General features: G+C 48.1%; 1 protein-coding gene across 3 annotated transcripts in view; it reads left to right on the forward strand.

Annotated features, from left to right (window-relative positions):
- Positions 1 to 20,467, forward strand: part of LOC142803737 (ras-associated and pleckstrin homology domains-containing protein 1-like) — a 74,674-nt gene that overhangs the window by 20,993 nt on the left and 33,214 nt on the right. For 2 of the 3 annotated variants that reach the window (XM_075889587.1, XM_075889588.1), the window contains exons 7-9: positions 14,927 to 14,995; positions 17,118 to 17,195; positions 20,178 to 20,337. In XM_075889587.1, the coding sequence (XP_075745702.1) occupies positions 14,927 to 14,995; positions 17,118 to 17,195; positions 20,178 to 20,337 (307 nt within the window). The remainder of the gene's footprint in view (positions 1 to 14,926; positions 14,996 to 17,117; positions 17,196 to 20,177; positions 20,338 to 20,467) is intronic. The other variant, XM_075889589.1, reaches the window with a different exon arrangement.

Below are 20,467 nucleotides of genomic sequence, written 5' to 3' on the forward strand. Positions count from 1 at the left end.
TCTTTTTGTGATTGGCAAAGCACTCAAGCCACGGTGCTTCAAAAACATTCGGTCACTGCCGACGGAGTACGCTGCAAACAAGAAAGCCTGGATGACAGGTGACCTATTCAGGAAGTGGCTACTGAAATTCGACAGGCGAATGGAACTGGGCGGCAGACGCGTTCTTCTTGTTCGGAGCACAATTTCGACGTTGAGCTGAGAGCAACAAAGTTAGTGTTCCTTCCAGCAAATACGACTTCGGCCCTACAGCCAATGGACCAGGGTGTGATAAGGAATATCAAGTGCTTTTATAGGCGTCACGTGCTGGAGAGAATGATTTTGTGCGCGGGCGACAGGAAGGACTTCGGCATTACGCTGCTCACTGCCATGCACATGTTGGTGCGCGCATGGGAACAGGTGACCGCGACCACAATCCCAAACTGTTTTTGCCACAGTGGATTTGCAGCTGGAAGAGCGCAGGATAGTTGTGACGTCGACGTGGATGGGGCTGAAAGCTCATGCCAGTGGTATTGCGCGACACTCTTCGGGGCGTACGTTTTGCCGATTATGTTGAAGTTGACACTGGTGCATCGGTGTGTGGTGCCCTGACTAATGAGGACATTATCGCTCAAGTAGCCGGTGCACAGCCTGTTGCTGAAGAGCCAGAAGGTGAGGAAGACGAAAATGACGAAGCGCCTGTGCGCCCGTCAGCTTCTGCGGTGATGGAGGCACTTAATCATCTCTTCTTCAGCTTTGAAGAGGGTGAAGAGGATTTCCTGCGCCGCGTCCGCGCGCTGGAACAGAGAGCCGCAGCTGTGGCATTCAGAGAAAAGAAGCAGATGGTCATCGCCGACTTTTTTGGCCAATAAATATTTTTCGTGCCCCCTACCCCGAAATCCACCCATTTTTGCTTACTTTCATTATTTTGAATTTTGTTTAATTCGAAATAGCTCAGCGTCCCCGTGGAATTCAAATTAACGAGCTTTTATTGTACACACTAGCGCATGGCAATGGGACTGAATAAATTACTCCTTTAATGCAATCCACAAATTTCTTGCTATGTTTAGTGGAACAAGCGGTACCGTATTTACTCGCATAATGAATGCACACGCATAATAAATGCACCCCCAACTTCAGCCATCAAAATTTTTATTTTTGTCCCCCCGCGCAATAAATGCACCCCCTACATTCATCCGCTGCAGTCCTGCTAACCGACACCTGGCATCTCTGTGTGGGACGGCGGTCCCACGCAGAACACAGTTTGCGGCGGTCCCACGCAAACCGTGTGGGACCGCCGTCCCACACAGTTTCTACGTCACCTGCAGCACCTGCTTGGGGACCAGCCGGACGGCTCGGAAACATGCATACTACGTGAGTTGTTTCTACAGCGTCTTCCACCTACCATGCGAATGGCTCTTGTCACAGCTCAGGATAAGCCACTGTCGGAGCTGGCAGAAATGGCCAATGACATGATGGGCGTTGCTCCGGCAGTCATAAACGCTGCCCACACCTCTCCGATTTCTGAAGCAGATTCCCTTCGATAAACGGTAAAAGATCTCGCAGCTGAAGTCGTCAACTTGCGTCTGCCATTGCTGAGCATTTGCAACTTAAATGACCAGCCTCGTCCACATCGACCATCTCTCACGTCAGCTGCTCAGCAAGGGCCCCTCCACCAGCCCTAGCACTGCTTTTCACCGCAGAACACATGCTATTATCACCGGCGTTTTCGTGCCGCGGCTCGCAGATGTGTGCTACCTTGCTCATGGCGCATGGGAGATGCTCCGGCTGATCGTCAATAACAGCGGCGGGCGATCAAGACCAAGCATCAAGCCGCCTCTTCCACATCACCCACAGAACCGCAGGTCTGCGCTTGCTGGTGGACACTGGAGCAGAAGTCAGCATAATTCCAGCGTCCAAAACTGACCGGCGTCTTCGCGAGAAGTCAACTCCTTTACAAGCGATCAATTCTTCGGTCATCGCAACTTACGGACAGAAGTCTCTGACCCTTGATCTCGGTCTTAACAGGAAACTGCAGTGGTTATTTTGGATACCAGACGTACGCTACGCAATCCTAGGCGCCGATTTCTTGAGGCATTTTCATCTCGTAGATATGAACCGCTGTCGCCTGGTGGATATCTATACCGGCTTATCGGTCAATGGTTTTCTGTCACGCGTTACGGCCCTAAACCCCACTTTCGTGGAACCGCCCACGTCATCATATACAGCTCTGCTCAACAAGGTTTTGGAGATTACAACGCAGTCTCCCATGGATAAGACCCCCAAGCACACTGTGACTCACTGCATCATTACCACAGGCCCACCGGTTCACTGCTGCCCTCGCCGACTTGGCCCTGATAAACTTCGAATTGCTCGCAACGAGTTTGAGCATATGTTACAGTTGCAAATCATTCGTCCGTCATCAAGCTTGTGGTCGTCGGCGCTACACATGGTTCCCAAGAAGAACAATGACTGGCGGCCCTGTGGTGATTATCAAGCTCTCAATGCCCTCACCGTTCCAGATCGATACCTGTTACCCAATATTCAGGACTGTACTGCCTTTTTAACCGGCACAACTGTATACTCGAAGATTGATCTTGTGAAAGCTTATCACCAGATCCCCGTTGAGCCTTATGACATTCCCATAACTGCAATAATTACCCCATTCGGGCTCTATGAGTCTTTACGAATGCATTTCGGTTTGGGAAACGCAGCTCAGACATTTCAGCGTTTTATAGACGAAGTCACAAGAGGCTTGCCGTTTGGTTTCGCCTATATCGACGATCTTCTCGTTGCCAGCAAGGACACTGAAACGTACAAGGCACATCTACGTCAGCTTTTCACTCGACTGCGTGATTACGACCTTGTCATCAATGTAGAAAAGTGTCAGTCTGGAGTCTCGGAGATAGCATTCCTCGGACATCAGATCACTAAAGATGGCATCACTCCTCTACCTGACAAGGTTCAAGCTATCCTCGAGTACCCGCCTCCCACGTCCATACGCAGTCTACGACGTTTTCTCGGACTCGTCAATTTTTATCGCCGCTTCATCCCTACATGCTCTACACTGGTGCAGCCTCTGGAAGCACTACTCTCGACTTCGCAAGCCGAGTCAGCCGCACTTCCCTGGGACACGGTCGCGGATCAAGCTTTTGCCGCCGTAAAGACCAAACTCGCCCAGGCCACCCTCCTGCACCACCCTTCACCAACTGCTCCCACTAGCCTCATGGTGGACGCTTCTTCAGAAGCTGTTGGGGCCGCTCTTCATCAATGGATCAATGGTGCATGGGTTCCAATTTCCTTCTTTTCCTGCAAGTTACGCGACACTGAGCGCCGATATAATACTTTCGGACGGGAGCTCCTCGCGGCCTACCTTGCGGTGAAGCATTTCAGGTACTTCCTTGAAGGGCGACAATTTGCCATTCTTACTGACCACAAGCCCCTTGTCTCGGCTTTACGTTCCTGCAGTGCCACGCACACTCCTAGAGAACTTCGACACCTTGCTTTCATTGCCGAAGTCACCACAGACATACGTTATGTAAAAGGCAGCTTTAACAGTACAGCGGACGCTCTCAGTCGTATTACCATTAATGGCACGACAGGCACCACCGACCTGTCATTGTCCTCGCTCGCGGAGGCACAGGCATTAGACGGTGAGCTTCCACGACTCCGATCCTCTACTTCCCTCCGACTGGAACAGGTCAACTTTCCCGACGACGACGTTACGCTCTGGTGTGATGTTTCACACAACTGCACTCATGTCTATGTTCTTTCACAGCTTCGTCGTGCTGTTTTTGACACCCTCCACTCCATCTGCCATCCAGGCATAAGAGCTACGCAACATCTGGTCACTGAACGTTATGTCTGGCCGTGCATACGCACTAACATTCGTGACTGGGTTCGCACTTGCAGAGCATGTCAGCGTATCAAGGTGCAACGGCACACCAAGCCTCCGTGGGGAAAATTCCCTCTCCCTGATGCACGTTTCGACACCATTCATTTGAACATTGTCGGGCCATTACCTCCATGTCGGGGAAATACGTATTTGCTTACGTGTATTGACAGGTACACAGTGATGGAAGTGCTGCGCCAATTGCGCCAAACTGCGCCAAGACAGAAATGCTGCTACATGCTGCGCCAAATGGCTGTTTTTCGCGTATATTGCGCCATGCCTGCGCCGAGGCCAACGTTTTGTGACGCTCGCCTCCACGGCCAATGGTTCCGAAACCGAAACAGTGCCGAAAAAGCAGCCAAGCCAAGCCTATTTTCAGCCACTGCTAGCCGTGTGCGAAGCGTTGGCTAGTGGCCAGAGAACGTCGCACCAGTCACACGTGCTGGGCGCATTGGCCGTGCTGGGCGCATTGGCTATCTGACAACGGCTCCGGCAGGCAACGAAATGGCTTTTACGAGGAAAGGTAAGCCTGTGACTTGTGTCGTTGATGCCTGTTTTGTGTTGGCTGATGTGGATATAATGCTTGAAAAGTTAAAGTTGAAGTGTTCGAGCCTCCGATTGTTAATTTTTGTAAAACCCTTGATGTTATTGTGCTGTTAAGCCTACTGTTTATTGTCGCGTTTTTGACGCACATTTCGTGCTGTTTTTGGGCGCATTTGCTTTGGATGTCCCCTGCTGTGACACCAGTAGCCCCTAAATGTACCGGAATCATCGAGGGGCTCCTCTTTTCTTTGTTCGACATAAGTCCTATTTTTATATCGCACATTATTAGCTCTGAACTGACGTGAACAAAAATATAAAAGGCACAAGTGCCAATAGGTGCATTTATTAGCAAGTTATTCGTGGAGACTTGTATTGCGGGATCACAGCTCATTATTTTACATTGTTTGTTTGAGATTTGTAACTGTCTCCACGCAGCACGGTTCAGCGCAGTAGCGGCAGTAGTTCGTACGAAGTGACCGTGCGGCATCAGCAGCCACGTGTTATGTATTGATGTGCGCATGAAGTTAATATCGTGTAACCTTGATCTGGGCCATATCGCGCTTATCTGTACTGACTGAACTCATAATATATCGAATTTTGGATTTTTTTAAAATTGGTCGGTAGCATATGAAACGCGGTTGTGAAAATTAGCAGCGCGCCTGTCGCCGTGAATTTTTATGTAATCATAGCATTGTATAATGATATTACCGCGCCTTGCGATACCTATTTCAATTATTATTTGTGCTATAGTGTGGCAGCGCATCACCAAGCAGGGAACACCAGAGCTTGAATTCAGTCGAATATCAGAGTGGGCAATTGACCTTTAAAGTATATCGGTTGCGGCGGAGCGGTGTGCACGGAGAAGCCAAACGAGAACGCAGCGGGGTTTGATGTCGGTCGGAATTGCGCCTCCTAATATGTAAGCAATCGCGCGCATTTGTACCAGGCAGGACTGAGCGCGAGCGTCTGAGGGTAGTGGGACGTAATCAGGCGCAACATTCCCGACTTTCCGTTCGCGGAGAGGCGCCTGTGGCGCGGCGATTTTGTCGTTGTTTGGAGTCCGTTTTAATTCTGTAGAACGGCATCGCGAAGGTGATTCTTACAACGCTGGTAATAGTTTTGCCTCAAAATTTCAGACACTATTTTCTCTTGCTCAATTTACCGTGCATTTGCAAAAATAGATATCCAAGTTTGTGTTTAAGTTGTATTATCAGAAGTTTGTCTGATCAGGGCAACATTTTCTTTCAGGTCGTCAAAGCAAGTTTAATAGCCAAGTGCTCAATGAGATTGACTCCAACGGTGACATCATCTCTGTTTGGTGCAGACAAGGGATAAAACAAGAGGAAGCGTTCTGCACCATCTGCAACACTATCATAAACTGTGCACAGCATGGTGTAGCGGCTGTGAAGCGTCATGCTGCCAATAAGAGTCACGTTGAGTTGTGCACTCAACATAGAGATGCTTCTGGTGTTCTAAAGAAGCCTGCTACTAAGCAAGTTCAGCTGGAATCGTGCTTTGCAACTGGGCCAGGACTTTCGGAGGCAGACCGTGCTGCTCGAGCAGATACTTATTTTGCGCTTGGAGTGGCGTTGTCTGGGATCCCTTATACATACGGGGATGTAGCAACGAAGATGATGCCATTGATGTTTCCAGACTCTAAAATAGCCAAGGAGTTCCAGTGTGGTAGGAAGAAGCTATCATACATTATTTCAGATGGCCTAGGTCCATATTTTAAGAAGGCAGTCACAGATGAACTGAACAGGCCACACACATATTACACAATTCAGATCGACGAAACACCGCTCCCAGAGCAACGCTGCCAACAGCTGGACGTGATGGCCAGATATTTTTCTGATACACAGAAGCGTGTTGTTGTTGAGCATTTGCGCTCTTATCACTTGGGCTCTGCAACAACAGAAATCTTGCTGGCACATGTGAAAGAAGCCCTGCAAGATTTGCCTGCAAGGAACATGCTCTGCTTTTACAGTGACGGGCCCAACGTCATGCAAAGTTTGAAAATACGTTTGAAAGAAGATGTGAATCCAGCTTTGCTGGACATTAGTGAATGTAGTTTGCACAAGGTGCATAATGCATTTGCAAAAGGTCTCGAAGCATTTGGTGATACTGTAGAAATAACGTTGCTTGACATATATCACTTTTTCAAAAATTCAGCCGTACAAAGTGCTACGCTGAAGGCAACACAGAGATTCCTAGGCTTGCCTGAAAATGTCCTTCTGCGGCATGTGAGCTCGCGATGGCTGACGCTGAGTTCAGCTTTGGATCGATTTATCCAGCAACATGAAGCTGTCAAGGAAACAGTTCTGGGTGCCCAACAAAAAAGTCGAGCGGGTGGCAATATTTATAGGCGTCTGAAGGAAAATCTAATGAAAAAGGATCTACTTCCCAAGGCAATCTTTCTTCGAAATGTCGCAGATGTGTTTGTTGAGTTCTTGACGTTATTTCAACGACGGGAGCCACTCCTCCATATATTGTATGAAGAAATGGTGAAGCTTGTGAAAAGAATTCTGGGACGTTTCCTACTGATCGGTGCATACAGGGACTTCACAGGAGTGGAACTTCAATCCCTTAATGTAGAGTGCTCTGCGAATTGGAAACAGGTAGTTGAAATTGGTGGAGACACTGAAAATTCCATTAATTCTTTCACGCCTGAAGAGAAGAAGATGTTTAGAATAGGTGCACGTAGCTTTTACATTCACGTTGCGAAGTATCTGCTTTCAAGGCTGCCCTTTGGCAATCAGGTGCTTAAAGATCTCAAGAGCATTCATCCAAGTGCTGTCAAGGAGGAGAGCGCCATTGTGGCACTCAGGAATTTGGCACAACAAGTGCCAGAAGTGGTACCACCGCAGGAAGTGTCTGCTCTGATGGACGAACTAACGCTCCTCTCCACAGAAGAGTTTTCCTCTAATCCACACGAGCGTCTCGACGATGCGTGGCAACACATATTCAGCCTCTTGTCAAAAGACGGTGGTCCCAAGTACCCCCGAACAGTGAAATTTGTTAAAGCTATGCTGTCGCTTGCGCATGGCAATGCTGACGTTGAAAGGGGATTTAGTGAAAATCGTCGTCTTCTCCATGAGCGAAGTAACCTTTCAATTGCAAGTGTAAATGGATTGCGTTCTACTAAATCATTTTGTAGCCGGTATGGCCAAGATGCCTCAGCCGTTCCTATAAAGCCCGATATGATTAAAGCGGTAAAGGGCTCATTTAAAAAGTACCAGGAACGTGTGTCTGCAGAATGTGAACCCTCAGCCAAGAAAGCCAAGCTTCACCAAGACCCCGTAGGAAGCAAAGTGGATGAGCAGCGAAGCATACAGATAGATATCGATTCTGCTAAGAAGATGCTAGCCAATGCCGAACTGCTTATTGCAAAAGGGATGAAGGCTAAGAAGTTTGATGATATTGAAAGTGGACAAACATTGCTCAAGGAGGGTCAGGCAAAACTTGCTAGCAGTCTTAGCAAGCTTGAAGATTTAAAGGAAAAGAAAAGCTGTGCGCGCCTATAGGACTAGTCTAAGTTATGAGGTTTGCATGTGAATGTCACTGTGATGTTTACTTCTTTTTTAGAGCTGAAGTACTCTGTTTAGAGACTCATGTGGTGAGAGCTTTTCTGTGATAGTCATCATCATCAGCCTGACTACGTCCACTGCAGGACAAAGGCCTCTCCCATGTTCCGCCAGTTAACCCGGTCCTGTGCTTGCTGCTGCCAATTTATACCCGCAAACTTCTTAATCTCATCTGCCCACCTAACCTTCTGTCTCCCCCTAACCCGCTTCCCTTCTCTGGGAATCCAGTCAGTTACCCTTAATGCCCAGCGGTTATCCTGTCTACGCGCTACATGCCCTGCCCATGTCCATTTCTTCTTCTTGAGTTCAGCTATGATATCCTTAACCCCCTTTTGTTCCCTAATCCACTCTGCTCTCTTCTTGTCTCTTAAGGTTACACCTACCATTTTTCTTTCCATTGCTCGCTGCGTCGTCCTCAATTTAAGCTGAACCCTCTTTGTAAGTCTCCAGGTTTCTGCTCCGTAGCTAAGTACCGCCAAGATACAGCTGTTATATACCTTCCTCTTGAGGGGTAGTGGCAATCTACCTGTCATAATTTGAGAGTGCTTGCCGAATGTGCTCCACCCCATTCTTATTCTTCTAGTTACTTCAATCTCGTGGTTCGGCTCTGCTGTTATTACCTGCCCTAAGTAGACATAGTCTTTTACAACTTCAAGTGCACTATTACCTATCTCGAAGCGCTGCTCCTTGCCGAGGTTGTTGTACATTACTTTCGTTTTCTGCAGATTAATTTTAAGACCCACTTTTCTGCTCTCCTTGTCTAACTCTGTAATCATGAGTTGCAATTTGTCCCCCGAGTTACTCAGCAATGCACTGTCATCAGCGAAGCGTAGGTTACTAAGGTATTCTCCATTGACTCTTATCCCTAACTGTTCCCATTCTAGGCTTCTGAAAACCTCCTGTAAGCACGCGGTAAATAGCATTGGGGGAATTGTGTCCCCCTGCCTTACACCCTTCTTAATTGGTATTCTGCTGCTTTCTTTATGAAGCACTATGGTAGCAGTTGATCCCCTGTAGATTTCTTCCAGAATGTTTATATATACTTCACCTACGCCCTGATTCCGCAGTGTTTGCATGACGGCTGATATTTCTACTGAATCAAACGCCTTCTTGTAATCTATGAAGGCTATGTATACTGGTTGGTTATACTCTGAGCATTTCTCTATTACCTGATTGATAGTATGAATGTGGTCTATTGTTGAGTAGCCTGTTCGAAATCCTGCTTGTTCCTTTGGTTGATTGAATTCTAATGTTTTCTTTACTCTGTTAGCAATTACCTTTGTAAATAGCTTGTATACTACAGAGAGCAAGCTGATCGGCCTGTAATTCTTCAAGTCCTTGTCATCTCCTTTCTTATGTATTAAGATGATGTTAGCGTTCTTCCAAGCCTCTGGTACTCTTCCCGTCAGGATAGTATTGCATTGTAATAACTGTAAAATGATACCTGATAGTGCAAAAATGGCAGGCATTCTGCAGATGTTGTGTGTTCTGTAAATGTGTTCATATTTTAGTTGGAAAATTTGTTAAGTGCAATATATGATCAATAATAAATGCAATTATTTTTAAAATAAAATTTATTTGTCGTGTTTCATGCACATATCGGTACCTACCTGCTGCGGTGAGACTGCTCCAAACAGTAGTTAGCTTGCTACAAACAGGACATTTTTGTGCTCCAAGGGCACTAATTCTTGCTCCAAACTTCCATTTTTCCTGCTCCGAAAGCTGCTCCGAAATGCCAAAAGCCACTTCCACCACTGGGTACACTAGGTGGCCTGAAGCAGCTCCAATGCCTGACATCACGGCAGAAACAGTTGCTCGTACCTTTCTTGCTACCTGGATTAGCCGTTTTGGTGTACCATCAACGGTGACCACTGATCGAGGCACACAGTTTGAGTCAGCGCTTTTCACCTCTGTCACATTTCTACTGGGTTGTGGGCGTATTCGCACAACTGCGTATCATCCAGCATCAAATGGCTTAGTGGAGAGACTCCACCGTCATCTAAAAGCAGCACTCGCCTCGCAGCCTCACGCCGAAGATTGGGTATCACACCTCCCCATCGTGCTTCTCGGCCTGCGTTCAGCACTGCGGCCAGAACTTGCATGCTCTGTAGCTGAGATGGTTTATGGCTGCACACTCCGTTTGCCTGGTGACCTCGTCAGCCCCGTTATTACGCAGAGTGTTTCGGATCCATCTTCTTTCGTCCAGCGTCTGCGGATCTTCATGCAAAAGTTGCGCCCATCACCAACTTCAGCTCATACTAAGAACGACGTTTTTCTGCCGGCAAACCTACAGACATCTTCACACGTTTTTGTTCGTGTCGATGCGTCTCGCCGTGCTCTTATGCCTCGCTATGACGGTCCTTTCCCAGTCATCCAGCAATCTGAACATCAATTTACAATCCTGCATAACGGGCATGAAGACACAGTCAGCATTGAAAGGATCAAGCCGGCACCCATTCTGACAAGCTCCGTCTGATCATTTTTTTTTTCTTCAAGTGCCCACGGCCACTTGTCTGCAGGGGGGCCTATAGCATACTTTTCTTCTTCTTCTGGCTGACACACTTGGGACATAAGCTAGTAGTGGGTAGTCTGCTGAGGAGAGAAGAGAGGTAGTTGGAACAATGGCGGAGATGCATTAATAAACCGCGCTGTGTTTTCGAAACCGCAATTCAGAGTGCTTTACCAGTGTAGCTGCAGGACAGCGTCCGACGACGTAGACCTGCCGTTGTCGCTGGTTTAATGAAAAGGACGAGACGGACAGGAAGCGGGCTGCTGAAGTATAGCAGCGACCACAGCGTCCCGCCAGCCAGAAGCAAATGAACATTCTAGGCTCTGCGCCCCACGAGCCACCGGCGCTTGTCATCTTTTTCATTAGCCGGCTGGCCGCCACTAGCGCTACCCTACAAGGGCTTCACGCTTAGAGTGTTACACGATAAAAAATTAACAAAATGTACAAGAGTGTCCGGGCCGCGAATAGAAAGGGCCCGTGAGCAGTCCAGGTTGTCAATGGAAGAGACTGTTGACAATCAGTGGGTCTCTGGCGGGTGACACTGGGAATGGCGCAGCGTACGAGGGTGGCGACGCAGGTACGCTGTTAGAAGGGGCAGGCTAGGGTCGGGATGAAGGAACACTTTTGGCGATAGTGAGTACCAACGAGCCGTTTCGGTGCGGTTGGTTGTCGCGCGCATTCGGGCACTGATGCTTAAAAGATGGATTGTAGCATGTGCGTAGTACGGCCAATCCAGTGGGTCCAGTTGTATGTACATGTTGGTGCTGGTGGGAACGTCAACAGGCAGTGCGGTCAACCCAGGTAATGTGTTGACGGTGCTGGTACGGTCGCATTCGATGGCACATTACTGGCTGTGGCAGCCACCTGGTCTGCTGAGTAGGGTGCAGACAAGTTGGAAGTCGGGCACTCTGGACCAACGAAGTGCGGCATGGCTTAGCGTGATGACGAGCTGGCTCAGGGGGCACTGATAGATGGCTTTTTCTGGCCTTTGACGACATGTAATGCGTAGGCATACGCCGATGAGTCGTCGCGTTGTTTGAGCGAGAGCCGATGTTGGTCGACGCGAAATCGAGTGGCGGGTCTGGGGCGTTACAGTTGTCAGGGGCCATCGACGGTGTTGAAATGCTTGAGCACTTGTACGGAGCGGTAGGCGGATGGCTTACCTGCGCGTCTGTTGGGGCATGCACGGTGTGCTCCACCTGCAATGGCAGAGTCTTCGGGATTTCCTGACATCGTCGCAGCATCATGCACGTTCAGCCGTACATGCTTGGAGGCTTGAACTTCTGTGGGATACATCGAGGATGATGTTAGTAAGTGCTGGCAGTCCACAAGGTTTTGAGCAGCAGGCACCGGTGTGCCGGGGGAACTGATGTTGTGCAGCGTCACAGCGGGCTCCGAGTGGTGTTGCGGGCCTCCACAGGTGCCGGGACAGGCGTGGAGTCTGCAGGAAGGTCAGCTGGCCCAGCTGAGGTTGTCGAATAGCTCGGGGCAGACAGTGCAGCTGACCAGGTCTCTGCAGTGAATCCGACGGTGCACGGGGCAGCGGCCGGTGTCAAATCTGCGGCGAAGAGAAGTGTCCATGTCTTTTTGGCAGAACCGGCACATCGGAGGCAGAATCCGTGAACTCCGGGGTCGTGGGTCTCTCGAACAACGGGTCGATTGGCGCGAAAGGTTGGTCCCCGTTACCCGTGGCCAGTTGTTGTTGGTAGAGGAATCATCTAGACTGGCTGTGGTGCTGGAGGCGTCCTGAAAGGTAATGAGCCAGATGTTGTTGTGTCGCTTGTGGGAGGAGGAGCGTGTTTGAGGCCATAAAACGTGAGCACGGCATCTCGCAAGTCATCGAACTGGCGAGGGCTCCAGGAGAAGTATGTGAAACGGCGTTTGATGTCTTGTGGAAGATGGTATTTCAATACCTAGTACATGAGCTCTTGGATCCAGATGCCGTTGTGATACAAGGCCGCCACAAACTCCTCGAACAACAACTCTGGGTGAGAGGTCCGGAACGATGGCAGTGGTGGGTCGAATTGGGGCTGTTTGACTTGCGCTGGCTGTAACATGGCCGCGGAGCTCGGCAGCAGTTGTGCAGTGTTGGTCGCTTGTCCTTGTGTCCGTGGTCACCAATTTGTAGCGGCGGGATGGCATCTGGCGTAGAGGTGCGGTCGTCGCTAGTTTAATGAAAAGGATGAGACGTACAGGGAGTGGGCTGCCGAAGTAGAGCAGCGAGCATAATGTCCAGCCAGCCAGAAGCAGACGAAGATTCTAAGCTTCGTGCACCACGAGCGACCGGCGCTCGTCATCTTTTTCATTAGCCGGCTGGCCGCCACTAGCACTACGCTACAAGAAAAGGTAGCCGCAAAGCGTTTTTATGGTTTGCACGGGGCGGCCCAGGGACAGCTTGCAGAAGATAACGCCATCAACCACATAAGATCAGTAAATTGCAACAAAAAAGCTGTTTCCAAACAGTGTACGCGTATGCAAATTGCGAAAGGCTAAGCGACATTTCTTTGCATTACCGCTTTTTTTCCTTCTCCCGAAAATGTTTTCATAAAATTTACCCCACGTAATAAACGCACCCCCCAACTTTGCTCCGATGTATCAAAAAAAAAAAAAAGTGTGTTCATTATGCGAGTAAATACGGTATTTTTTTTTCAATGTTGACCTACCTACAAAGTATCTGCTGTCGCATAGGCATGGAAAAAATAATGTCCACACCGTACCTTCTCACAGTCCTCAGATTCGGAGGTAGGGTGTGATTGTAGGGCACTACGGCAGCCTTTCTTGTTCGAGTGGCTGCTTGAGTGGTGCTTTCAGGCCCATTTGGGCTGGACTGATGTTTCTTGCTCAGGCGTTGCATTACTACCAAGTCTCAAAGGGTAACCAAAATTGCACAGATGCTTAACCTGGCCCCACAAACTTTCTCAAACCTTATGCTCGCATGACTTTTATAGAGAATGGTGAAATAGTGATTGAATTATAGCACACTCAACTAAATTTAAATTTGAAAATGAAAGTGGTATCACTGGCTTGTTAACTCTGGGCTCCAACAAATGCCCCTTGAACAGCAACACAATCCAATGTCCGATAATCTGATGAAATTGTCCTTTGGGATTTTGTGTGTCGGTAAAAGAGAGCTTTCGTCTCAATAGTTTATTTCAATCAGAATAATGTTATTTCAATCAATCAATCTTGCTATTCACATTGAGAAATGTGGCTTTGTTCCAATGTTCGATAAAACACATATGTATTGTTACGGTGCACGGTGTTACGGTGCTGGGACCGCGTGATTGCTTACGCCAGTCGTCTTCTTTCACCTGCCGAACGGAAGTTCTCCATCACTGAGCGTGAATGCCTAGCTTTAGTGTGGGCCGTGGCGAAATTCAGGCCTTACCTGTATGGCTGAACTTTTTCCGTTGTTACGGACCATCACGCTCTTTGCTGGCTGTCATCGCTAAAGGACCCATCTGGACGTTTTGGTCGCTTGGCGCTCCGTCTGCAAGAATACTCATTCGGGGTCCACTAGAAGTCAGGACGCCTCCACACAGATGCAGACTGTTTGTCACGTTATCTGGTTGAAACACCCGACTTGACAGACCTTGATTCAGACCCCTGCGTTCTCCCCATCCACGCTTTGGGTGATATCTCCACCGAACAACGACGTGACCCGTCGTTACTCTCCATCGTCGAGCGTCTGACCTCTGCTCCAACAGACCCTTCCGTTCGCCTGTTCGAACTGCACGACAACATTCTGTACCGTCGCAGCTTCAACGCTGATGGCCCGGAATTACTACTTGTGCTTCCCCATCACCTGCGTACCAGCATTCTCGAACAACTACATGACGTACCTACAGCCGGTCACCTAGGCATCTCTCGTACCTGCGGTCGTGTGCGATGTCGCTTTTTCTGGCCCGGACTGTAGCGTTCTGTGGTTCGCTACGTCACTGCTTGCGACCGCTGCCAACGCCGCAAGCGCCCCTCTGTGCTACCGTCTGGCCTCCTACAGCCCATTGACATACCGACGGAACCATTCTTCCGTGTTGGCCTTGACCTGTTGGGCCCGTTTTCTACGTCCACCTCCGGAAATAAATGGGTTGCAGTCGCCACAGACTACGCCACACGCTTTGCCATCACTAAAGCACTGCCGACAAGCTGTTCCACTGATGTCGCTGACTTTCTCTTGTATGAAGTCATTCTTCATCACGGCGCTCCGCGGCAGCTGTTTACTGATCGAGGAAGATACTTTCTTTCATGTGTTGTAGATGACATTCTTGCTATGAGAGGCCCAAGTTTTTGCTGTCTTGTGTTTTGCTCAGCTTTTCTTTAGGGACTGTGTGAGCTGCTGCTCTTATAGATCTAGAGAGTGACTGCACTCAAATGCTGTTCATTGTGCACTGACTAAGTTGCAAGTTTGTTGTTTGTGTGCAGCTCTTGGAGGCCATCAATGTCAAGCTGCGGTCTATTCAGGCTGGTATTGAGTTGGATACTCCACCTCCAGTGAGTCAACTAATCTCACATTCGTCTCTTTACGATATAAATCAGTCTATCTAAACTGTTGTTGCTTGGTCAATTAATCTTACATTCATCTCTTTGCGATATATATCATTCAGTCTACCTAAACTGTTGTTACTTGGTTGGAAGGTCTGTCACTTTGGGGGCTTAGACACTGCGCTGATTGTTGCATTTATATTTTTAACATTCATTTTAAGCTAACAGTTCTAGTTTTTTCCCACATGAGTCTCGACAAACATTGAAAAAAAGTTGCGGAGAGCGTACAACTTTGCCCATTGCCGAATATTTTAGAAATACTGCCGAGTATGTGAACCTGTCTATTTTCGATCTTCTGAACCTTTGCTTAGGGCACAAGCTTCTCCTTATAAAAAGCACACAACTCTGTCCATGACCATTTGAGAAAGACTGCCAAGCATGCACACATATGTATTTTCGCTCTTCTAAATTATCTGTTGGGTGCGAGCTTCTTTTTACTAGAAGCACACGACTTTGCCCATTGTCATGCATTCGAGAAAGACTGCCGAGTACGCACGTCTGTATTCTAGATCTTCCGAACCATCTGTCGTTCGTGAGCTGCTGCTTGCCATAAGGTCGAAGTCTGGGTCAGTAGTTACATGACAAAAGTGGTGTCTTCTTGCTAGGAGTGCGCGGTTTTGCCCACCGCTGAACATTTGAGAAAGGTCACTGAGTGTGCACCCATCTGTACCTTCTCACTTCTAAATCGTCTGTTGGACGCAAGCTTCTTTCTTCTAGGAGCGCACGACTTTGCCTATCGCCGAACATTTGAGAAAGACTGCCATGTCTTAGGATAGACAGGTCACTATGTTCACCACAGGTTATTGGAAGATAAGGGATTGCTTACTGGTAGTTGATCATCTAATCTCTCTGCATTATCAAGAGAGTAAGTGCGCGCTGTAATTCAATTAATGCGCAGTTATGTAGTGTCCACGGTGTAAGAATAAGTTAGGTGCTGACACCTGCCACTTCGCGTAAGGTAAAGGCGCGGGCAGATCGTTTCACTAATGACCTTGAGCTACAAGTAGTTTCCATCACGCGAGTTGGGATGGCGCTACTATATGGGGCGCCCTCGGGAGCCTTCATGTGCGCGCTGCCACGGAGGCGGCGTGCACATGAAGGCTCCCTAGAGCACCAGGTATTTGCACGCAATGGAATATATACCTGAAAGATTTGTGTGCATAGGATTTTGTGATTTAGAAACGCGTTTCCCTGTGCCTGTGAGTCTTTTCTGTGCATTTGTTTTGCTGATTTGCGATTTGTGATTCAGTGCATGTATATATACCCTGACGCTGCATACCACTTCGAGTTCGCGTCAGCGGTCTTTTCGCAGGCGGCACCTTGAAATGGGCAAGTGTGCTTTGTCCCGAATTGCAAGTCTAGGTATTGGACTTGTACGGAGCGTGTGTTGCTTTTCAAGGCTCTGCATAAATCAGAGCGCTTGCATAAGTGGCAAGTCACAGTGTATTAATTTAGTGGCTTCCATGTACTTATGTATATCGGGCGTAATAAACAAGCGAGGCTTCACAGCAATTACCTTCTACACACAAATCGGTGTCGCTCCCCAGTGAACGCCATCTGTTGCATCAGAGGGACACAGCCCAGGAGGCGAACACAACCTGGATGCAGCGCCGGCCGCAGTGTCATCACCTAACATTACCTATTCTTACACCGTGGTAGCGTCACAGGAGTGAAGAAGAGCATCTAATGATCGGAGTATGGCATATCATGAATTGTGGTAGCTCATGCGTGAACCAGCCATCAATTAACTTGCACTAAGAGGAAATCAGATGCGTTAACATAGACAATCTTTCACGTAGACCATCATGTGTACGGGAAAGATAGGCTCGTCTTTTGCCTGGGCATGCACAGATAACTTTTCGTGCCTTCTTTCTGTTTCGCCATTATGCACATTTACAGTTGTTAATCGGCATTTGTAATGTCCTGACTTCTATCTTGACTTCTTTCTTGTGTCTGCGCTTGCACGTCCTGTCTTCTAGAAGTCACCCATGCCTGTAAACAGGCGTGAGTGTGCCTCTCAACTGTGCTTCCTTCCTCTCATTGAACTCTCTTCTCACCTCTCTCTCTTCAGGCTGAGCAAGCTGCGCGTCTCAAGGCTGAAAAGATTAGGATAGCTTTGGAGAAAATGAAGGAGGCCAGCGTGCAGAAGGTAGCCTTCTTCTCTTGTGCTGCTGGCATGTGTGTGTGTGTGCGTGCAGTGGATGTAGCATCGCATTTGGCCATGACGACACAATATACAGTCAGACCTTGACATAGCAGAGTGCCATTAAATGTCCTTCGTGTGTCTAAGGATGAATGTAAACAAAAATCACAGTCAGACTTGTACGAAAAAAATGCAGCGAGATATTCCATTCTGTGTTCATTAAAATGCCTTCAAAGAACAAAGGAGACGAGGTCATATCTCTGTAGAAGTAGTGCAGCATCCAAAATGCTTTCCCAAAGGGACACATCTTGTGGCGACAGGTTATTTCGGAAACCTACATGTGTGTTCACAGGATTTATTTTGTACCAAGCTGCTTCTAATCTATTCAAGACTACATGCTCTGGAAGCTTGCCGTGACAACACGTTAGCGCTGTGCAATTGCTGTAGCTTTTTAGATGCTAAGCAGCTCTTTGACTAGCCTGTGTAACGCTGTTCGTCCGTGTTTCTGTGCCGATGGGCCGCTTCGCAGTCCCCTCGCCACAGGTGTCGGGGCAGTGCCAAGTAGGTAATGCCTTCCCTCGTAGTGTGGGTTGACGTCACTCTCTCCTTCACCTGCGCCAAAAAGCAAAGCTCCTTTGCCCGCCAAGATATGGGCCAAAGAGATTTAGGCAACCCGGCTGTCACCGGCGCTGCGAGGGTTATCAAAGCCAATTGTGTTTGGGAATGGCGACATCGCGGCTTCAACACCGACAAGGGGCGAGCCAAGGAAGTCGAATGCAAGGGTCGGCAGTGGAAGACCAACGACTCTTACGAGGCGCGAGTGAAAAACGCCGATCGCATCCGTGCGCAACGCTGCTGCTTCACATCCCATTAGGGTTTCCTTTGCGAAGATGTCATTAATTTTTGGTTTGGGTTGTGTGTTTCCACTCGGCAGGCGCTTCTGAGGTCGGTCATACAGGATTCAACCGGTCCAATTTTGCTGCAGTTAACTTTTCATTTTGTTTGTCACCTTACCCTACCTTGGTGTAGTAATTTTGGCTAAGCTGCTTTGAGTAACTCGAATATTTTGATGGACTTCTTAATTATTCTCAGCTCAGTATTTGTTACGCAGCATTGAAACAGTGACTGCATATTCAAATTATTCTTTTCTATAAATCTTTGATGATTTGTGTCACTTGGTGCTTGGCTTTTGCTTGGATCTTGACAGCGGCCACATTTTATCGGTTGCCAGCATCCCCTGCAAGCGGTTGGAGGTGTATTTCTAATCTTGCTGACAGTTTAGTTGCACATGTTTTCGCTTCTTTCGTAAGATTGGCTATGTGTTTTTTCAACTTGTCATTGCATTGCTGCCTATCTGCTTAACAGGCGTACCACCCATCGATGGTGGACATGATGACAAGGAGGGCTTGCCTTTACTCCTCGCCTAGGACGACTTCGTTAACTGATGACAATTTGTGTACACAGAACAACTTTTCATGACAAGTGAATGTGAACAACTTCTCCGGTTGTGGACTCTGTAATGGCCTTAAAGGGGCACTGACATGAAATTTCGCGGCCGAGATAGCCTGTGGGATCCACTCCCTGGAACATTCGTATATCATTAGCAAAAATAGCTGGGAAGGTATTTTAAAAGAATTTTGAAGTTTGCAAGAGCCTTTAATTCCATCGTGTCATTGATACTATCGAAGGGAAGCCTTCTGGGACCCCCTACTTTTGTCACGTCACCACGCTGGACCCAACAAAACAAGTCATGATGACATCATAGCCGCCATTTTTGTTTTGGCGCGTTTGTTCGCGCTGCATATATTTTTCGGCGGCTGGTTGCGGGTGCGTGGTTGTGGCACATGCTTAGAAAGTTTTGCGTTTGTGGACATTGTAGTCCCGTTTCCTGTTGGAAAGTAATTCTTGATGCGGACGGTGCGGAAGTGTGTCACAGTTCAGTGTGTTGACGTGGTCAAGAGCTGCACATGCTAGGTGGCGACAGTTGCACACAGTTTTCGGAGCTCTCAAACAAAAACCGACATTGATCGATAATGAGGGGCCTCTAATTAATCATCTGTCACGTGCTACAAGAAACGATGTGTCGTGTCATGACTAACAAGCCCCAAGCAACACATTGCAGCTGAAAAACGCGAGGCCAAAGTTTTCGTGTCAGTACCCCTTTAAGGTCCCCACAAAGCAGCAGCTTATTTGTTGTCGAGGCTCCCGAGTACATGCGAGCCAGGTGTTATAGCACAGCACTCAGCTTGCAGTTTGTAATTAATTCTCAAAGTCAGAAATCGTTCGCTTATCTGTTGACAAATGATGTCATATGCTCAAATGATTACTCTGTAAACCGGAAGTCCACGGCCATTGGCTAATTTCAGCATTGTGAGCTCCATAGTTACCATGGCTGCTGTGAGATGCTGTCAAGTTCTCGTGCTCGTAATAACACTGGAAGTAAGTCACGCATTTGAAGATAAAAAGAAATGCTTAGTGCTGAAAGTGGGGCACATCCTTTTGCCTCAGTGTCACCCCCTTCCTGCATAGCTTTCGGTGTGCTCACCACTACTTTGTCTGGGCACACTTCATCGAAATGAAGCTGGACCTGCAAAGTGACATGTTTCCTTTGTTGTATAAGATAAATTGTACCTGTATCAAGGTCTGACTGTATTGAATTGAGGCTTCCAAAAGGAAAATAGTTTTTTTTCCACCTGTGAATATTTACCAGCTCTTATTATATTGCTGGCCTACAATGTACAGTACTTGCAACTGCTCTGTTGTGTCCATGAAAAAAGCTGCTCTTCCTGGTTGGCACCATGTAATTCACCTATAACGAATTCTTGTCATACGTCCACATGGGAGAGGTCAGTATGTGAAAGTCGTACCCTGCTTGGTATTGCACTACTGTACGAGGTGTTTTTGCAGTGACAAACTGTGGTACCGAGTACAAGCTAACTACTGCGCACGTGGTGTGTCTCAACAAGTGAGTTGTCACTGCATTTGCAGCTGTTCATCAAGGCATTCAGCGCCGACAACAGCGCCAAGAGTCTGCTGGTGGATGAGCGCATGAGCATCGTTCACGTGACGCGCCTGCTTGCTGACAAGAACCACGTCCCCATGGATCCCAAGTGGGCCATCCTGGAGAGCATCCCACAGCTCTACATGGGTCAGTCGAGCATGAAACCATTTGTTCTAAGCATTTTGTTCAAAGAAAGTTTCAGTGTGCTCATTACCAACCGGTTTTATCATGCGCTCGAGGAGCACTTTTATACCCATAATGCACATGTCCAAAAGAT

This window comes from Rhipicephalus microplus, chromosome 3 (assembly GCF_043290135.1).
Source record: "Rhipicephalus microplus isolate Deutch F79 chromosome 3, USDA_Rmic, whole genome shotgun sequence".
NCBI classification, from domain to species: Eukaryota; Metazoa; Arthropoda; class Arachnida; order Ixodida; family Ixodidae; genus Rhipicephalus; species Rhipicephalus microplus.